Below are 22343 nucleotides of genomic sequence, written 5' to 3' on the forward strand. Positions count from 1 at the left end.
TTGTAGACTGGAAATTGATAGTAGTTTGATTGGGAAATACGCACACACACACAATTTCACTTTTAAAGATATACTAGCGTTGCCCAAGTGTTTGGAGGTGTGTATGTAGGAGAGGGTGATCCTGTTTTAATATTATTAAAAAAACATGACGTTAAAAAAAATTTGAAAAACTAAAACAAAGCAAAACAGCGAACAAACGTTAAAAAAAAAAAAAAAATCGAGGAAAAAAAATGGCTGACACATTACCCTTACGCCAAAGAGACACACACTTAATAACGGATAAAATGAAACCTTTAAAAACACTTGCAGGTGGTTGAAACTAACGTGAACGTTTTCTAGGTCAAACATGACGTCATTGTCGTAGTAGCAGGATGAGAGAAAATGAAGGAACGGTTTTTTCAGCACCCCTCCCTGTACAAAACTGATGAAGGAATTAAGGTTTTTGGTCAATTTTTCGATATTTGTCGAGCGAAGATTGGAGCTTTAAAATGATACCTATCTGCCGAAAATCCGTGGCCCGTGTTAAAAGTTTTTGCAAGACATACAAACACACATACATAAATTTTCGCTTTTATATATATAGACTAGGGGGAGGGGGGACCGGCGTTGCCCAGGTAAATCAAAACTCCGGGGGGGGGGTAAATTTTTTTTTTAAGTTTTGGTAGGTAAGTATGAGGATCGAACCCGAACCCTTGAGGCAAAGTTGGAAATTAAAGTGTGAAAAAAAAAAAGTGTGACATTAACCATTGAACCACCGCAAAATACTAATGGAATGCGTTTGAATTTATTTAACTATTTAGAATTGGCAGTTGCACGTTTTAATGACTTAATGAGGTCAACTTTGACTCCGGGAACGCTTTTTTTATTTTTATTTTCCCAAGATGTTGGGGGGGAGGTGCAGCTCCCCATAAAAAGGGGATTGTCTAAATTGAATAGCAATTGTCTGATATAAGGAAAATATTTCCATATTGATCAAAGTTGATTGCTTTCGGACATTTCCAGCGATCGCGACCGGAAAAATACAGCCAGAATAGGGTTGCTTTTATTATATGAAAAAGCCTAATCCACATGTGGCGAGCGAAAAATGTTGAATATTTATCTTTTCAAAGTCGAGCAAATTAAATAGAGAGGCAATATCCGTTGGTAACTCGTAGATATTATGATTTATATGTGATATAAAAAGTTTTAAATTGTGAGCCGACCGACCGCTTCTCGGAAAAAAGCCTTTTACAGACATACACAAAAAGCGAACATACATACATTTTCGCTTTTATATATATAGACTAGCGAGGGGTACCCGGCGTTGCCCGCATGTTTGGAGGTGTGTGTGTGGAAACTCCGGGGGGGGGGGTAAAAAAAAAAAAAAGTAAGTATGAGGATCGAACCCGGATCCTTGAGGCAAAGTTGTAAATTAAAGTGTGAAAAAAAAAAAAAAGTGAGACGTTAACCATTGCCCCACCGCGAGATGCTAATGGAAACATGTTTGAATTTATTTAATTACTTGGATTTAGCAGGTGCCCGTTTACTGCGGGATAGTACCTTCATTTACTGCTGAACGCTTTTTTTCCCCCAAGATGTTATAGGAAAAAGACTAACCCACATGCAGCGAGCGACAAATGTTGAATATTTATCTTCCCGAAATCGAGCAAATTAAATAGACAGGCGAGCTTCGTTGTTAACTGTGAGATATTACGATTTATATGTGATATAAAAAGTTTTAAAAAGTTGTAAAGTGAGCGACCGCTTCTCTGAAAAAAGCCTTTTGTTGACATACAGAAAAGGCGAACACACATACAAATATTTTCGCTTTTATATATATAGATTTGTTGTGCACTTCCGTCCTTTTTGTACATGCATTACATGGAATGTATACGTCAAATATATTTTTTATTTCCAGGCTCAAAGTCCGGAAAGTGTTGTTGCTTTGGGATCTTCCAGGGATCTTCTGTTTGAAGGAGGCCCTCAACCTTGGCAACTGGATCCATCAGAATATTTTGAGACCTGTAAGTATCAGTTTCTAATCTTATGCCAGAAACTTTTGAATGGGACTCCTCTTTGAAAAATAGTTATATTGAATTCCAGAAGATTAAAAAAAAAAGGAAAAAAAAGCACAGTAATGTTTCTGAATTTTTTAGATGAATATTGGTTATTCGTATTATTTGAATTCATCGGACTACTGTTCTCATCTTGAGTGTGAAAATCATGCTGAAGATGAGAACAAAAGTCTGATGAATTTGAATAATATGAAAGCACAGTTCTAACCAAAAATTCCACAAGATTATAATCACCTGAAAAGCTTTCTACTCTACTTTTTTCCTGGAACTGGATTTCTCCCCCTGCTCCTCTGACCAACATACAGAAATTTAAATATAATGCGAACAAACATCTCACTACACAACTTCCCACTTAGAATTACATACAGTATCAATCATTGTATTTCCCTACCATCAATTTTCCATAACAGTGGAAGAGTTCTGCAAAAGACAGTTGTTCGATTTGCAATTCAATATCCAAGAGATAGATGTGATTATGACGACTTCTTTTCATGACGTCATCTCTTGAACACGTTAGCTTAAATTCTAATTTTAACTTCTTTTCCTACTTTAGTTTACATCCTGTGGAAAATTCTGTTTCTTGCATAATCTAACGACTAATATCAAATATTCTACTTGTTTTCAAAATCTCTAAAAGTAACATATTTTTGGATTAAAGTAATTGAAGTTGGTTAATTTTCTAAATATTTTGATTCTTGGAGAAAAACAAATAATTATATCCTTTTTGTCCTTTTTTTTCAGTGTCTCCTCTGGATTCTAAATTCTTTGCGATGTCCAAATTATCTGGAATCGAATACAGTCTACATCGTGAGTATAATTTTTTGAGCGAGATCGTTGATACAATTAATGAAAACCAACTCTTTAACAATGACAGAAATATTATTCAACTAGCTGTACATATTTAGCATTGCCTGGAATGCAGGAATATTACTTTTAGTTGTTTTATTTTTCTTTAAACAATTTTGATGTTGTACATACAAAGTAATCTTTGTTGCATAGCATTCGTAAATAACTTACATTGTTAAAGTTGAAATATGAGTTATCGTCCTTGCATTATTTAAGTTTGCTTATGACATCAAAATTTACAAGTTTTCTGATATCTATTTTTTTTTTTTTTTTTTTCCTAGCACGTAAATTATCATTTTCATTTTTCATTGTCTCATGCTTCAAGTAATATATAAATGACTTTGAACTTTTCCTATCTGTTGCCATTTCGCCTATGTCGCCTACCAAAAACTGATCCCTTCCTTAAGTGGCCTACCATATGACTTGGGGCATCTACATCAATTTGCGATACACTTTAGTATATTAGTCACCATACCAGATGATACTTTTTCATGGAAAGCAATATCTTTTTAGAAATGTTGGTAATGCAGAAATGTGCTCGATGCTGGCTGAATGTGTTGATGTATTATTTTAGTCTTTTTTTTCTTTTCTTTTTTCTTTTCTATTACTGCACAAATTTTTCTGATTTTTGTGCTAGAAAAAAAATTTTTCATTCTTATTCTGAAAATAAGTTGGTTTTTTTATTTTTTTCAGACGGTAATTAAGTAACAAATCATAAAATCAATATATTAGAAATTTACGATTCATAATAATGGTTAGCACAGTTATCCGAATTTGTGTAGCGATTTAAAAAAAAAAAAAAAAAAAAAAAAAAAAAAGTACAAAATAGATGTTAAATCATGAAGTTTCTTACCATACCCACCTAAAAGAGCCATCTTTTTTTTGTTAGGAGTGAAAATGAAATAAAACTCTGAGGGCCTTCAAACTGCTACTGAAAACACCAAATAAAATTATGATTACCTACAGAGCACTACTAAAATTAAGTTTCTCTTATTTTTGTGAACTTAAGAAACTATAAATAAAATCCAAAGTTTGTGTCTTTCCATTTGAAAAAAAATTCTGACTCATTTCCTGGGCTGTATTAATACATTAAATGATATAAATCCCCATTTGATAAAAAAAAAAAAAATTAATCCCTTTTTTTTTTTTTTTTTTTCTTTCTTAATTCTGCTGATTTAATAATAAAAATTTTTTTTTAATTTTATAGGAGTTTGTTGTGTACATTTGAAGTTTTAGTTGGACATACAAACACAAACAACTGCCTGTTATATAATAGATGTACTTTTGATCTATAAGTAAATGAATGTTTGATATTATTTTTTTACATTTTAGGTGGAATCCATGCTTTTAATATTGCCTGTACTGGATTAGGGCAGCAGGTTAGCATTCACTTTTTTTTTTTTCATATTTAATTGAACATCCAAGTGGTAAAACGGTGACCAAGATATATATAAAGCAGAGGAAGTTGGATACTAAGTGATTGGAAGAGCTGATCACATAATGGAATCTATATTTTTTAAATAACACAATGCCATGGGACTGCTTTTCAGCTGAATACAACATGGTCATTTTTTTAATCCAATGTTAACAAGTTTTTGTTGAGCTGTCTTAAATAATCAAATTCTGCCCAGTCTCGACCATCATTGCCAGTCCTTAATATTGTCTCACCATCCTCCTGACCGGCTCATTAATTCATATCCTCAAGTGGCTTTTGAGCCTTGATAAGCATTGTCTTGACAGTAGATTGAAAAAAGCTGTGAGTTGGTTAGAGATAAAGCTAGCAAAAATGTAGTCAGGTGAGATAAGTTACATATCCATGGTGCTTATTCAGATTAGCACTTACGGCAATAAACAAAAATGAAGCAAAACTTTTATCGTGTACCTACTTGTCATGGAATGAAGATTGTGTATTCAAAAAATCATAAGAATTAATCAAGGAGTTTTTTTAAAACAAATTTGCTGTTTTTACAGATAAGTGAAGGCCAAAGCCATTTTAATATTCTTCAAATTTTTTTTTTTTACTTATATAAAATGACCCTGCTAAAAAAAAATTTTTCATTATGTGAAATACATGTTACTTTAATAAATTATTTGGTTTTAATTCTTGCGTTTCGGTTGTCTTTCTGACATTATCAAAAAAAAATTGAAATAAAAGTTGGTTGTCTGCCCTTGATTCCTTAATGGTCACTGGTTTTCCGTTGCATCAACACAGTAAAATTTGATTTTCTTAAAATAAAATAAAAACTACTTGATCAAATTACATGATTTTTGGAATATTTCATCTTTGTTCTATAACTGGTACATAAATCAGTTTTTTCTGTATTTTCTTTACTTTTAATTGCCATCATGAGTGCCAATCTGAAAAGCACCACATCCACTTGTTTTGGCATTTGCTCTGATGTAGTCAGGCCAATTCCATCTAGAGAATTTACTGCGTCCTGAAAAAACGCTGACTAGGCATGACAGTTCATCACAGTAGCAAGTACAAGTGTTATTGTTAGCCAATCATAGTTCCAGCAGCAAACTTCATAGAGGCAAGCTTAGTATCCTTTATATATATTTATATATTTCACTTTTCTGAGTCAGGTTTTTAGTTGATCTTCATGTCATTTTTTTTTCCCAACCTTGAGGAGGGTCTGGTTGATTAACAAATTAATAAAAGCCTAAGAACAGAATTTTTTATAGCTGATTAGAGTTGGCTAGTTGTCACCAAGAATCCTAATTACCGTAAACTATGTAGAATAAATAAAAACAAAGTAAAGAAATCCTTTAATATTTGAATTGAATACATTCAAGATATGGCAACATTTCTTCATCCAGTTTTTTTTTCTTATTTTTGCATTTTTCAAGTTATCTTTTAAAAATTATTTTCCTCCCTGTTTTATCTTAACATGTGCACATACATAAATTACATATTTTTTGGTTAACAAGAAATACACTGCTTGATGGCCACCTTCCAGTTTTGAATTTGGAAATCGGTAGGTACTTGTACAGTTTACTCAACATGAAAAAATTCAAGTATCGAAAAAAAAGGGGATATTGTACGTATCCATTATGGAACAAAGTTCTCTGAAAAAAAATTTCCTTTTATTTCATCAAGTAGTTTTTCTTTTTACAGCAGAAAAACAATTTGTCATTATACCGAGCAAAAGGTTCGATTTTTAAGAAGAAACCGCCAGCAACCACTGTAAAAGAGTAATAAAAAATGCAAGAGAACTATATGCGCAATCCATTAAGTCCAAAGTAGCTGAGCAGCGGCTTGGTTCCCACCAGTTCTGGCAAATAACAAATAGGATCCTGAACAGAAACGTGCATTCTATCCCAACCATTATCAATGGGCCAGAGGTCATCTCGACAGCATCCGACAAGGCCAAATTATTTGCCAAAAGCTTTGCGGCAAATTCAACCCTGTGTGACAAAGGCCATCAACTCCCCATATTCCCTCCTATAACAGACAACACCCTATGCAACATACAAATATCTGTGCGTGAGGTCGCCAAGCTAATCAAGAACCTTGACTCCAGTAAAGCAACTGATCCCGACGGTATTCCAATTATAGTGTTAAAAAAATTACAACCAGAACTTGCCCCCATACTTTCCAAACTGTTTAAGCATTGCCTTAAGGAAAAGTGCTTCCCAACACCCTGGAAAACCTCATCAGTATGCCCTGTATTTAAGAATTTAGGAGATAAGTCCTCCTCCTCTCAGTACAGACCAATAAGTCTCCTGTGTGTCATGAGCAAGTTGCTGGAATCCACAATAAATAGAGAAGTAGTCAACCACCTCAGCAGAAATAACCTTAGCGACACGCAATATGGTTTCCGCTCTGCTAGATCTACAGCAGATGTACTAACGGTTATATCTCATAGGATTAGTGAATCTCTCGACAAAGGCTTCATTTCTAGGGCAATTGCTCTCGACATATCAAAGGCCTTTGATAAGGTTTAGCATAAAGGCCTACTACACAAGATTTCTAGCTACAGTATAACTGGAAATGTTTTCTCTATCATTAAGTCATTTCTCTCAGATAGGCTCAGTAGTAGTTGATGGGCAGAAATCAGAGGCCCACAGTATTAATGCTGAAGTCCCTCAGGGGCCCATACTGGGCCCAACTCTCTTCCTGATCTACATCAATGATCTTCCAAAACACATACTAAAATCATTCGTTGACATCTATGCTGATGATACGACCATCTATGGCAACACATCAAAGGCTGTAAATGATGATATTCTCTCTGATTCACTCTCCTCTGATCTTGAGCGCATGGTACAGTGGGGAAAAAGGTGGCTGGTTACCTTTAATGCATCTAAGACCAAGCTCCTATCTCTACATCATAAACGCTCTGATCCCCACCTGGCATCAATTGAAATCGATGGCTCTCGTCTAAGGGAGGCTCCATGTTTTGATAAGCTCCTGGGTTTGACCTTTACACCTGATATGAAATAGAACACACACATGCATCAAGTCTGTTGCCAAGGTTGCTGGGAAAATGGTGGGATCCTTCTACCGCTCCAGAAGATATCTCACTAATGATGCAATTCTCTATCTATATAAGAGCCAAGTACGTCCAAGAATGAAGTACTGCTGCCACATCTGGGCGGGAGCTGCTAAAGACAGCCTATCTTGCCTTGACAAAGTACAAAATAGACTCCGTGGCTTGGTGGGGGATGCCCTTTTTTCTACCCTGCAACCTCTCTCCCACAGAAGAGACGTAGCAAGCCTATCATTGTTCTATCGTTATTTCCATGGCAGGTGCTCGTCTGAGCTCCATTCTCTGGTCCCCCCTCGCCAATCTTTTTCAAAAAACACCCGACTAGCTGAAACCACCGTCAATAATTTTCCCCACTCCCTATCTGTGCCTAAATCCAAACGTAGATACCATGAACAAAGCTTCTGTCTTAGAACTGCACGCCTGTGGAACTCTGTTCCGCTTGCCTGTCTCCCTCCCGACTTCAACCTAGATGTCTTCAAGTCCAACACAAACAAATTCCTGATGAACCGCCCCCCCCCCTAAGTAATGACACCTCACAATTTCTCCAATACTATTGCTACACTATCCCTTTGATTACTGTACACACAATAACTCTTATCCCTGAGTAGCCATTGGGCCTTGATAAGTGAACTCCGTGTGTAAAAAAAAAAAAAAAAAAAATGGGGAGGGAGTGTCGGCGCTTTATATTGAGTTATTTCCCTGTGGCGTGTTCAACAAATTCCATAATGCTCTCATAAGGATGTGTTTTTCCACTGTGAAAAAAAACGACTCTATCAAATTAAATGAATTTTGTTTTTCGGAGATCTTCAGTCCAAAACAGATACGTACAATATAACTTCTTCTTTTTTTTTTTTTTTTTAATGTCTTGATTAAACTGTAAAAGTACCAATCGGTATTATCAGGAAATTGTTACTCATTATATTATTAGTCAGATTTTTTATTTTTTTTATTAGCATGTGATAATTAAAAAACAAAACATTATTAGCATGTGAGGCCACACACGGTAACTGGGTGCCTTGCGCCCTCAGACTAAACCTGTAGGAGATCTTGGGGTAGTAGGGAACCCCAGAGATAGTGCGTTATGGTCCACCAATGTGTGGACACGCCCTGGCACACTACCAACCCCTACCCCACTGTCTTGTGGGTGCCCTTGGTTGGGCGAAAACTAGGGGAACCAACCCCAAAATCAAACACCACTGCCTTGTGCGCCTTATCACAGCAAAAGGCTGTGGAATTGTCTTCCGTTTTCCAGCTGACTACAATATGGTTGTCTTCAAGTCCAACGTAAACAAGTTCCTGATGAGCCGTTTCACTCAAGTTAACAAATTTACCGAATTTCCATTACTAACAATTGCTATATTGTCCAATTGACTACTGTACACTCTTAACCATCGAGTGGTCTCTGGGCCTTGATAAGTGGTTATGCCTATGAAAAGAAAAACTGACTTCAAATCCTACTGCTGCCTTGTAGTTTTCCTTAAAAGGCTATGAAACCTTATCCAGAAGAAAAGGTATAGTAACGGACACGATAGGGCGACTTTCTACCTCTCCGAGATTACTTTTGGCCAGAAGCTACGGCCTCCTCTGCTGCCAGTCGTCGTGGGTTTGGGTTCGCTCCACTGGAAATGAGCATTGGAGATTCGGAAGGGTGTTTATCTGATGCGCAACAGATACTACACCTAAACTATGCAAGCAAGTTAGGAGCCAAGGTGGAAAGTCCTGTACGAAAGGATAAAGCACTGAAGCCCCGACTAGTCATCGTCAACGCTGATGGACTGCATGATTAGCATGTGAGAAAATCAAACAACTTTTTATAATTGGATTTTTTTTTTATAAATAATGAAATAAAACTTTCTATAATTGAATTATTTTTTGTAGCAATCAGCTAAAATTTTATTGGAATGTTTTTTTTATTTTAATACAAATATTCAAATGAATTGGAAATTTAGTTTTTTTTTTTTTTTTTTTTTTTTTTAGTACAAATAATCAAATTAAATTCTTCTATAATTGGAATGTTTTCTATTTTTTTTTTTTTTTTTGTTGTTTACTTGTTTTTGCTTTCATACAAATAATCAGTTTTTTTTTTATCCAGCATTCCACCTATATTGAAAAAAAAATAATTTTTTTTGGTGGGCGTACTGGTGATGGAAAGAAAATTTCATATTTCAAAAATCATGTAAATTGATCAAGTAGTTTTATTTTTAACTCAGAAAATAAAATTTTATGAGTGAGTGAGAAGGGACTGTCTGACGTCACCATTTTAAAGAAACAAAGGGAGATGACTCAACAGTAATTTAAACGTGCAAAATCAACCTCATAATACCTACTTTGAAATGATTTTCTTTATAAAAATAGAAGTACTTGATCAATTTACACAATTTGTTTTGGGGGGGTTGGATGTGATATTTTCATTCCATATGTACATGTATCAAAGATTTTTCTGTATTTTTGTTTTTATGTAGAGGGAATTTTGGACAACTTTTTTTTTTTTTTCTTTTTTTTTTTTAAGTACTTTTTAAATAGTTCATTTTATTTTTTAATAGTCTAATAGTTTTTTATTAATAGAAATGTAACAAAATTTAAATATTAAGCATAGTCATAAGATATTAAATACAATCCAATGCAAAAGATTCCCAAAGAAATTATTGGCATTCCAGCATATTTCTCGAAACATTCATTATTGCATTACTTCCCCTGTTTTCAAGATGGTGATAGATAATTTGATGTCCCCGACGAAACATCTTCCAACAAATATTTTAACCAAAGAAATTTATCACATTCTTAGATGAATCATTATTATTAGTCGTAGCATTATAAGTAGTTTGGCATAAGACTGATACTTTCTGTAAAAAAATGTTGATTTACTTTTAAGAATGTTTCCCATAGAAAAAGAAAGTTAACAATTACAAGAAATAAATATTACACATTTTTTAAATAAAAGTAAGAATTATTCACATTGTTTTCATATAAAATGTTAATGATAAATAATAAAAAAAATAATGTAATAATATTACATATTATTATATATTATGTATTCATAATATCTGTTGGAAGATATTTCACTGCAGACGTCAAATCATCTGTTACAAGAAATATATATTACACATTTTTAATAAGTAAAAATAATTGTTCACGTTGTTCCATTTATTTTCATATCAAATATTAATAATAAAAAATGATATATAACACTAGCTGAACCTGTGGAAATTCCACAGGGGACTCCTTCATATGTAATATATTGATGCTGGCATTCTGTAGATATTCAGTGTAAATGGAGATGCTCTGATATTTTTGTAGCTTTTTTGTTAAAACTGCAAAAGTATTTATCTAAGCTAGCATGAACACCCCGGCAAAGCCCGGTCATAAAATATGCTGCTGCTGCTGCTTCTTCTTCTTTTTTTACATAGGCATCCCCACTTATCAAGGCCCAGAGACCACTTGAGGATAAGGGTTAAGAGTGTACAGTAGTCAATTGGACAATCTAGTAATCGTTAGTAATGGAAATTTGATAAATTTGTTAACTTAAGTGGAACGGCTTATCAAGAACTTGTTTACGTTGGACTTGAAGACAATCAGATTATAGTCAGCTGGAAAGCAGGAAAATAGAAGACAGTTCCACAGGCGTGCAGTTATTTTAATTCTTGCAGATTTTGTATATATTATTATAGAGTTAATGTTCTATTGCTGTTTATATGTTATAAAGTTGCGATTTCAAAAATAAAAAATATATCCATATGACTTGGGTGCATTAGCTTGAATCAAAACCGAAATGAAAACTTATGAAAAAATGTATATATATATTGAGTTCTTTCAGCCAAAACTAAAACTTATGAAGAATTCTTGGTAAAATTATGATAAGAAATAAAAGAACATAACAATTAAACAACCTGGATATAAGCATGACACACAAAAGAACACACACACTATCGTATTAATATATAGATATTATTATTATATATTATGTATTCACAATATCTGTTGGAAGATGTTTCGTCGGGGATGTCAAATCCTCTATCACCATCTAAAAAACGAGAAGTAATGCAAGAATGAAATGTCGCAAGAAATATGCTAGAATTCCAAATTGTTCTTTATACAATGGCGCCAGAGAAATTCCTGTACATAACTTTGGTCTGATGAATGTATATTTTTGAGATGAGGATTTATAATTATTTTTTGTATTGTTTAGATTATAATTCTCATCTTGGTTGTTTTTTTCCACAACATTTCGCCCGATGTAACCACCGACCATCTTCTGGTGCATTCACATTGGATGTTATTCGTGAATAGTGAAAAAAAATGTTTGGTTTATTTTACTTTCCCAACAAACACAGCCATTAAAAATTTTAAATATAAATAGCACCAAGTCTTTTTTTGTTTTATATTAATAACTCCGGGCCCTTTCCATTTTTTTGATATGATGAATGTCACGTGGAAAAAAAAAAAAAAATTTTTCTAAAAAAAAAAACAAGATGAGAATCATAGTCCAAAGAATACAAAAACATAATAACTTTGGTAGTTTTCATTTTCCTTCTCTAGATTTGAAAGACATTATTTGTTGACACATTCTAAGTGGATGAAAATCACAAAGGAACTGTTTTCTGATAAACATTGTCTGTTTCTTTCTAAATTCATAACAGGAAGCCACCATGAAGTAACCTATTTCTCTTTAATCCATCTTTTCTCATCTACAACTTCAGAATTCTGATATTTTTTCTCTTCAACCTTTTTTTTTCAGACATTGACTTTAACCGTTGGTAACCAACCTACCATTACCAACCCATACCCAGCTACTGCAGAAACCAAAATTAAGTATGTTTGTCTCTTCTGTTAATTTTTTTCTTTTTATGAGAGCTCTGTGCAGTTCTGATATTCAGCTATGTCTGTTTTACATGCTGTCATGTGGCGGACCTCTTTTAAAAATGGATTTCCAAATTAAGCTATCTCTGGCAAGGTCTTTATTTAAAATACATAACCTGAAATGCAACAGATTTTCTTTGAAAATCATGTTGGTTCTTGTGAATTATAATTGGATATCAAAAAAAATGCAGTAAAAACAATATTACATAATTATGTGTTGAAATTATTAAGAAAAAAAATTACAAAAATGATTGAAAAGAAAAATAGTTACAAGAAAAAATAAAATCTATTTAATAATGCAGTTTTAGCAGTTTAGTCTATTCTGTATGACAAACTAACATATCTCTTGTTTTCGTTTAACTTTTGCTATCTCAAATTAGAAAATGTTAGATCAATAAGTGGGGTTTTCTTTGTTTGTTTTTTGGTTTATTTGTTTTTTTTGTAAAAAAAAAAAAAAAAGTTCTAGCAGATCTACTTTTTTTTTTTTTTTTTTTTTTTTACCAATTTTCAACAGCATAATGTTTTTACTCAAAATTCATTTTTAAAATTTTTTTAGATATCCGACTATAATGCAGGGCTCTACGGACGAATTTAATTTTAGTTGACTTTTGATAACTATATACTTTAATTTACTAGCCAAACCAATGTAATGCTATTTTACTGTTATGAATAAACCAATAATATTAGGTGGTGTTTTTTTTTTTAATTTTCGAATTATGAGATAGACAAAATTAAAAGGGGGAAATTCAGGAATTTTATTCAGGTTCAATTTTATCAAATATAACTTGAATAAATAGCTTAAATCTTTTTGTTTTTAAATATTACTGCTCTGTTGATTTACAGTGTGTGTGTGTGTGTGTGTATGTGTGTGTATATATATATATATATATATATATACTAGCAAAAGTACCCGTCGTTGACTGGGTTCAAAAACAGCCTACAGAAAATGGATTCTGATTTATGAAAGTATGATAGGTTATGAAAAGGAAGGATTGTAAAGAGATAGATTCGAATTCGGAGGGATCAAAACAAAAGCAAAATATGATGAAAGTAAAAATAAAATAGATAAACCCCATAATTTATTATACAATACCTGTTCACACGGAAACACTTAGCACAATATTCTGTGGATCTATATTAAAAAACCTTGTTAAACTTTGTGACATATTTCCATTCTATGGAGGTCAGGTGCGAACGAATACCCCATAATTTTATTATACCATATTTCTTCAAACAGAAACATAATTATCAAAGTATGCTTACTGATAGATATGAAAAGTCTTTATTAAAGTTTGTGCCTATTTCCATTCTATGGAGGCCAGGCGCGAACGCAGACTCCACAATTTTATTATACCATCCCTATTTAAGTTAAAACATACTTATCAAAGTATTATTATGTACATCTATATCAAAAAAACCTGTAAACGTTTTTTTTTGTTTTGTTTTTTTTTTTTTTAATTTTTATTTCCATACTTTGTGAACCAGGTGCTAACGCAGACCCCACAATTTTAATGAACTACCATTCTGCCAGATCAAACATAACCATTGCTGTGTCTCGATACAGCTTCTATCATATGTAATCAGTTTTTTAAAATAGTCAACCATGTAGGAGCCTATTCGTGACCACACACACACACACACACACACACACACACACACACACACAGACATTCAGCTTTATATTATAGATATAAATAAATTGTGTGTGTGTATATATATATATATATATATATATATATAATCCTTTCTCATTTTTCACAGTTAAAAAAATGAAATGTCATCAAATGATTTCAAAAGTACAAAAGTTTTCAATAAAAATCGGCAAAAAAGATTTTTCAATGACTAAGTAATGTTTTTAAGAGTTTATAATATTCTAAAAAAAGATTTTTTTAAGTTAAAACTTAAAAATTACATAATATATAATAAATAAATTTTATTTCCGACTATTTTCGCACCTTAGCTTGGTCAAAAAAATTGGGGGGGGGGGGTCACCCCTCTATGGCTGTCACCCGAGGCGTACCGCATCCCCGCCCCCACCCCCCTTAGCTATGCTAGTGGGTATGCACCTCTGAACCCTCAGACTATTTTCGGCCATTTTACAGCTCTGTTAAGATACGCTCAAGCGCACACCAAGGCTATTCGTGTGCCATATGTGCGCGCACATGCGTATTAAAGTGACTTATCGTATAGACGTAGTAATCTTTCGCGGACAATTTAAAATTATTGGAAATAAATTTTTTAAAAATTGTGGATAATTTCGGAAAGACAATTGTTGTTTTTTTTTTTGGTGGTGAACGTCGATAATATACTATCGTAGAGCTTGCCTTTAAAATCTTAATTTTCATAGAATTTCGGGTGTGTTATAAACAAATATTACATTCAAAATTGGGGGGGGGCAATAGTTTTTAAGATATGGAAGGAAGCATCAACACGTTTTTTTTTTTTTTTATAAAGTTCATGTTTTTTTTTTTAAAGTTCGTTTTTTATAAAGTTCATGTTTTGGGGGGGGGGGTTTTGCTTCATTAGCTGAATATTGTAATAGAATGTAAATTTTTTAAAGAAAAAAAATAGTTGAAAATTGACTTACCACAGTGCGCAGTAGTAGCTTAAATTAAATATAACGCTGTATTTAAGAGATAGCAAAATTATTGTTTTTGCTTTTTTAATTTTCTTAAGACCTTAACTGCAAACCACCACTTAGCATGTGTAGTTCTAATGTTATTCCAATGATATTCTTTTTGAAACTTCAAAAGAAGCTGACTGTCAAAGTTTTGCGAAATAATACCACGTGATCAATTTCATTTTAGAGATGTTTCTTTCAAAAGCATTCATTTAAAAAAGAAAAAAAAGTATATTGTTCTATTACTGTTTTACTGTTTCAATAATTTGACTTTGCTCGTTTTATTTTAAGAAAATATAAGTTGAAAAAACATTTTTCATTCACTATTAGAAGAGTTGTCGGTAAAAAAAAAAAGTCGCCAAAAAGATGAGCGTGTTTTTTTTTTTTTTTTTTTTTTTTTTAGTCGCCAGCTGGAAAAATCACTCGCAAATGTGAGTGATTTACTTGCAATGTAGAGCCCTGTAATACACAAGCACCATCATTTGAGGCAAGATTTTCATAGGCCGGATACCCTTCCTGACATCATCCCAGGAAAGTGATGAGGATTGGTGCTTTTATCAAAACACCATTTTCATGTGATTGCCTACCAGAAATGCAACAGACTTTCTTTGGAAATCATGTCAGTTCTTGTGAATTATAGTTGGATATCAAAAAATGCATCTTAAGTAAAAACACTATTGCATAATTATGTGTCCTTAAAGATGGTTAATATCAAGTTGTGTAGAAATTTTAATACTTGATATTTCGTTATTAAGTGTATACAAAAAGGGTATATTTTTAAGGTATATATCCCTTATAATATTGTCTAAATCGATTACAACAACAAGCTCAATGAAGTTTTGTTTCTGGCTTCAGAGCATATATATTGGTTAGTTGCATTCCAGTGATCAAAAGAAAGAATCAGTCTATCATAATCATTGTTTTTTTGTTTTTTTTATTTGGGTGAATGCTTGTAGTTTTTTCATTACCGTCTTGCATGCGCTTCGCAATTCAACAAAAATACTTTGTTTTTATTTAAATGATATTTTTAAATTATAAACTTTATATAAACTACTTTGTGATTGTTGGTCATCATGAATCGTACAGGGGTTCCATATTTCAATTTCTGTTCCCATTGGCTTTGTATAATCCATTCATGCAATGTTGCATCCCTGTGCAAGTACTTTAATAAAATGGGCTCTGAACTCATAGCACCTATGCCTCCTCAATGTACATACTCTCAATTATCCTGACAAGCAGCAAAATTCCATTCCTCCATTGTTAAGGTCTCTAGATGCCAGAAAGGCTTCTACTTAAATGGATTGTTCCTTTAGGCTGCCAGATTTTGGAATTCCCTCTCTGCTTCCCTGACTGTATTAACATGCAGAAGTTTAAGTGTAATGTGAACTGATATCTCTCTGCTCAACTCCCCACAGTCCCCTGTTGGACATGATCCCAAATAGTAGTTCTGTACATCCAAATGGCAATATATCTTGTTTGGAATGAAAAGTTTTTTAAAAAATCAGTAATAGATTGTTGTTAAGACACTTATCTTTTGTGTATAAAAACCTTTGGTGCAAATCGAGGTTTGCACTTATGGCAAGAAACAAAAAACATTTATCATGTACTTACTTATCATGGAATGTAGATGATATGTTTAAAAAAAAATCATGAAAAAAGATTTTTTAAAGAAATTTTTTTTTTTTTTTTTAAGAAATTAAAATTTTATGCTTTTTAGCAATAACTTATTGTTGCAGCCATTTTTGAAACGGCTAACCAAATTTCTGTACTATCGACCTTATGAAAGTGTTAGTTATAAACTGACTCTTCTAAAAAATGCTGTCTTAATTTGTATATTTTATTTTCTGACGAAAAATGTTGTCTATTAAAAAAAATAAACCGTATGTTAATAAATTATTATTTCATACATTTAAGTTGTTGGTCCCTCAACAAAGCAGGGATTGGACTTAGTAATTCACTTCCATTGTTTTTTTTTTTGTTTTTTTTTTGCACTTTTCTCAATATCACACCTTGGATTTTTTGGAAATTTTGTACAAACATTAGCCATGGAGTAAGTAAATTTTTCACTCGTGGAGGGAAACATGAACTTTTTTTTTTTTTAACAAAAATTAATGGTTGTCAATATGGCCGCTAATTTTTCTGACTGGTTGAAAACTAGTAAAATTTGATTTTCTTGAATAATCTAAGTATCTATAAAAGTGAAATTGTCAGTGTGTGTACATTTCCCTACCAAACTACTGTCAATTTTCAGTCTACAGACTCGAAATTTGACATAAGGTGTATTGAGATTTGGGAAAATCTTTTTAATCAGTTTTTTGCTAGAAATTTAACTGTCAAGAGGTCAAAGTTTAACAATTTGACCTTTGAAAACTCTACCAAAATCCTCCGCCAATTTTGGGTCTAAACACTTGAAATTTTAGATGTAGGTTACTCGGACATGAATCTAACTTTTTAATTTGATTTGAACCCAAAATAATGTCAAGGTGTCAAAGTTTTAAAAAAAAAAAAAATTTACCTTTGCCGTCTCTATCAAATTACTCAACCAATTTTTAGTCTAAACATTTGGAATTTTACATAAAGTGTATTCAGACATAGGGCAAGCTTTTTAATCTGTTTCTGGCTGAAAATTTGGCTGCCAAAGGGTCAAAGTTCAAAAGATTTGATTTTTTTTTGTAGTCGCTAGCAAACTATTCAGCCAATTTTAGTCTAAACATTTGATATAAAGGGTATTCAGACATACAGCAAGCTTTTTAATCAGTTTTTGGGCGAAAATTTGGCTGACAAGAGGTCAAAGTTGAAAGAGGTGACCTTTGCAGACTATCAAACTCGTTGACAAAAATAGAAAAACACATGCAACTGGTTATAAAAATATTTTGTTTATTTTTGTAAATATAAGCTTTCTGTTTTCAATGACAGATTGACAAATCTAATGCTGTGCGTGACAGTGTTGGTGGTGGTAGAGAAGAATGTGTTGCTAGCACTCTCTCGTGTCGTTGTCTAGACTCTGTCTCTCCTCTTTTGCATCTCTTTTTATTTGGCCCAAATGACGATGACATTCCATTATGTATTGTTTCCAAAAATGTTGTCACACACTGACCAGGGATTTTGCGTCCTAAAATTGGACCTCACTTTGACATCATCTCCCAAGCCTTGAATCCAAACTTGTGACTGACTTTTGTTTGCCGTCCTCTCCCGGACTTTGCTTAAACTTGTGACCAACTTTTTTGTTTGATGTCACCCCTTGGGGATCTGGATTATGCAACACAAGAAGTGTAAAAATTAAAATAATTTTTTGAAATCAATTATTTCCATATGGTTTTGTATTTCATTTCATGTTTAGTGACTTCCGTTCCATATTTTAGCTAATGTGAAATTGCTCCAGAAAAGGTTTAATATTTATGAAGCAATTCTGGTTTCTGATTGGTTGGTAGCAGAACGGGAATTCGATTCGTCAGTTCTTAGCAGCATCGTTTATAAATAGAATCATCCAACTGTATGGGATCATACCCCATTACAAGTCCAAAATATTGCAACATCCTCCCTATTTATTATAATGGGGAAGTCCCTTGTGTTCATTCTGCTAAAAAATAAATATATATTTTTATGTTCAAAAAATTAGAAATCATTTGGATCCTAGAATTTTAGCTTGTAAAAAGACGCCATTTTTAATTGTGTTCAAATGTCAAAAACAGATGTGTACAGAGAAGAGAAATAAAAGAAATGGAAGGTATTTCAACCTTAAAAAGGGGTGGGTATGTGAAGAAGAAGCCATTTCTTAAATTTGATTATGCAGTTTTGAAAAGAAAAGAAAAACGCATACATATAAATCAATATACATAAAATATACATGCAATATGTACCCGTTTAAAGAGGTTTTTTTTTTTTTTTTTTTTTTTGTTAATGAAAAAAATGCGAAAAAGATAGGACATTTTTGAAAAATAAGAAAGAAAACTAATGCACAAAAAAAAATAAAAGTCAATTGTAATTTCTGCACGCCTTAAAATAAGCATGCAAAAAGTATTTTGTCGAAAAGGAAAATTACAGAGAGTTTTTTTTTTTTATTTCAGCAAAAGTATTAGTTACGCATTAGTAGGTCAAAGATTTAATACAAGTAAAATGGATACAGTTTAACGTTTTGTCCAGGACTATTTTTTTTTTTTTTAATATATAGAAATCTATATACATACAGGGCCGTGAAAAAAAAATTATTCAGTCGAATTCCCCAACAAGTGTTGAGAAAAAAACGATGTAACTTTATTCTTGTTGTGGGTTTCGTGACTACATCAGCGATATTTTGTTCTGATATGTAATTCAAAATAATGGATTCCTTTTTCACCTCGTGTTTTATGAAATGGTATTTTATATCTATATGCTTAGATCTTTGATTGATTATCGTGTTCTGTGCTAAGACTATACTGGCTTGATTATCACAATTAATTACTACGGGGCTTTTAGTTAATTCTGGCTCTAAAATAGTCTTTAGGATATTTTAAGATAGTGTTTCCTCTGTCGTGTGTGTGATCGCGATAAATTCTGCTTCACACATAGATACAATCTGTTGCTTTTTAGATTTCCATGAAATAATAGGCCCATTTTCTGAGAGTCTGAAACAATATCCAGATATATTCTTGCGATCTTTGTTGTTTCCCCAATCTAAATCCGAAAAACCTTCTAATTTTAGGGGATTTCTTAATTTTCTAAATACTAACTTCTGTTCTTTAGTTCCTTTTAAATAACGCAGGACTTGTTTAGCTCTGTTTAAATCCTTTATTGTTGGTCGTGTTAATTTTTTGACAGTTTTGTTACTGTATAGCATATGTCAGGCCTGGTTGCAGTCATTAAATATATAAGACTACCTATAATTTGGCGATATTGTGTGTCATTTATTATTTCAGATTCTGTGTGTATATTTTTATGAATATCATTTTCGACCGGTGTAGAGCGTTTCTTGCACTCTCCCATTCCAAATTTTAATAGTATTTTGTCGATGTATCTCTATTGAGTCATCGTAACAAGTCCTTTGCTTTGAGTAAATTCTATTCCCAGAAACCAGAATATTTTGCCAAGATCGGTCATTTTGAATCTTTTACTTAATTTGTTCTTAACATCAGTTAACATTATGTCACAATTTGATGCGATTAAAATATCATCGACCCACAAAACCAAAATCAGTAGTTTATCGTCTTTGTGTTGGGTATATAAACAGGGGTCTACAGCGCATTGTCCGAATTGTTGTTTAATAATATAATCATGAAATACTGTGTTCCAACACTGAGCACTTTGCTTTAGACCATATGACTTGTTAAGTCGCCACACGCTATTTTTATTTTTCATTATAAATCCCTCTGGAGGGGTAATATAAATAAATAGTCTATTGGGGCATTCAAATAAGCATTTTTTATGTCCATTTTATAGATGTTTAGGTCCTATTGTGATGTGATTTACAGTAAAATTCTGATTGTCGTTAGGTTTGTGGTTGGTGAAAACGTAGAAAAATATTCTATACCATAAATCTGAGAGTACCCTTTAGCAACAAATCTAGCTTTGTACTGTTCTACGCCTGATGCTGTAGTCTTTTTTGTAAAGACCCATCTTTTAGAAATAACATGGCACTACCATATAGGTATCATTTTCGGTTAAGGCATCTATTTCTTTTTTCATGGCAATTTTCCATTCATCACAATGTTCTGAATTAATTGCTTCGTTAAAGCTTTTTGGCGCATTTTCCATTGAATAGCAATAGTCGATTTGATAATCTTTTATATTGTCGACCACAAAAAAATCGGGTCGCCTTCTATTTCTTTTGGGATATCTTTCGACTTTATCATCATCATGGACACTCTTGTCTACGTCATTTTTATTGTCTTCGTTTGTTTTAATTATTTCAGGCAATATAATTTCATCTTCTTCATATGACTGGTTTTCGTCTGTAAAATTAAACTTGTCTGTGAATTTTACACATCGGATTCTTTTTATTTTATTTTTTCTGGAAAAAATACTAAATTGGTTGGACTGTTTTTATCGTATCCAAGAAATATACCTCTGTCAGCTTTAATATTCAATTTACTCTTTTTATCTATATATGCGAAGCAAGTTGAACCAAATATATGCATTCTGCTTAAATTTGTTTTTTTACCACAGAAAGATTCATATGGAGTTTTAGATAGTGTTTTGTTAAAGCACCTGTTGCGTATATAGGCTGCCGCCATAAGTGCGTACATCCAGAGGTTTTTAGGGAGTTTGGATTCAACTGTAAGCATTTTGCCATTTTAAAAGTGTCCGCCACGCACGTTCACCAGTCCCGTTTTGGTGTGGCAATCTAGGAGCTGATGTTTCATGCCTGATATGATGGTTAATTAGTAAAAGTTCAAAGTCTTTATTGGTGAATTCCGTACCGTTGTCAGAGCGAATACACTTGACTTCATCGTAGGGAGCCATGTCGGCTAGATATTTTTTAGTTGCTAGCAGAGTATCAGATTTGTTCTTTAAAAAGTAAACCATTATTAAACCTGAATGGTCATCTACGAAATTCAACACATATCTATGTTCTCTGGCCATCGGTTCCATGGGACCGTTCAAGTCACAATGCACCATTGATAGGATTTTTTTGGCCTTTTTGTCTGGTATCTTGCTTTGATAGTTTGTCATTTTCCCTTGCGTACAGACGTCGCAGTTGAAGTTTTCTGATGTTTGTATTTTCATTCCATCAACTACAGTCGACAACTTTTTGATATCAGGAATATTGCAGTGTCCAAGAATTTTATGCCATGTCTGTAGATCATGGCAGGCGGTTTTCGATGGGACTACGCTATTAAAATAATATAGTCTTCCATTTTCTTTAATGTCGAATACAGTTCCATTCGGGTATACCAGTTTTGATTTATTGGGGCTAAAATTTATATTTGCACCTTGTTTTGTGGCAGCTTGTACAGAAAATATATTTTGTTTAAATTTTGGGATTAGAAGCGTTTTCTAAAATACAGAAACATAGTTCACCCTTATTGTTCTTTAGCGAGATTTTAGTACCGCCTCTTTTCAAAACGATATCATTTACTTGACTCCCATCAGCTAGTTCTACAAAATGATTTTGTGGCTTAAAGTTGGGGTCAAAATTAATAAAATCAGATTCCTTTGTAATCACATGTGCCGTGGCCCCACAATCGACAAGAAAATTATTATTGTTTGTTGAAGCATTAAACGTACACGAAAATAAAAATGTATGTTCGCTAACAGAGCTCTTTACATTTTTAATGGAGTCACCATTTTGAGTCCCGTATCTACATTGGAAACTCTTGTGATTAGGTCGTCTACAATTATAGCAAATAATTTTTGTACTTTTCTTGGGAGAAAAATTGTTTTTGGCAAAATTGCGGTTTTTATTCCTGGCATGGGTATAATTTTATTTTGGTGTTTTATGTGTGTATTTTTAAATTTCATGATATTTGTAGATTCGTTTTGTTCTGTGATCATTTT

At 32.7% G+C, this 22343-nt stretch overlaps 1 protein-coding gene across 1 annotated transcript in view; it reads left to right on the forward strand.

Annotated features, from left to right (window-relative positions):
* The window catches only part of LOC145266410 (nuclear pore membrane glycoprotein 210-like), a 203385-nt gene that overhangs the window by 90338 nt on the left and 90704 nt on the right, over positions 1 to 22343 (forward strand). The window contains exons 16-19 of the mRNA XM_080122073.1: positions 1898 to 2003; positions 2796 to 2861; positions 4233 to 4279; positions 12129 to 12202. Of these exons, the coding sequence (XP_079978199.1) occupies positions 1898 to 2003; positions 2796 to 2861; positions 4233 to 4279; positions 12129 to 12202 (293 nt within the window). The remainder of the gene's footprint in view (positions 1 to 1897; positions 2004 to 2795; positions 2862 to 4232; positions 4280 to 12128; positions 12203 to 22343) is intronic.

The sequence above is a fragment of the Euprymna scolopes genome, chromosome 41 (assembly GCF_053919585.1).
Source record: "Euprymna scolopes isolate OS-2025 chromosome 41, ASM5391958v1, whole genome shotgun sequence".
In the NCBI taxonomy this organism is placed as follows: Eukaryota; Metazoa; Mollusca; class Cephalopoda; order Sepiida; family Sepiolidae; genus Euprymna; species Euprymna scolopes.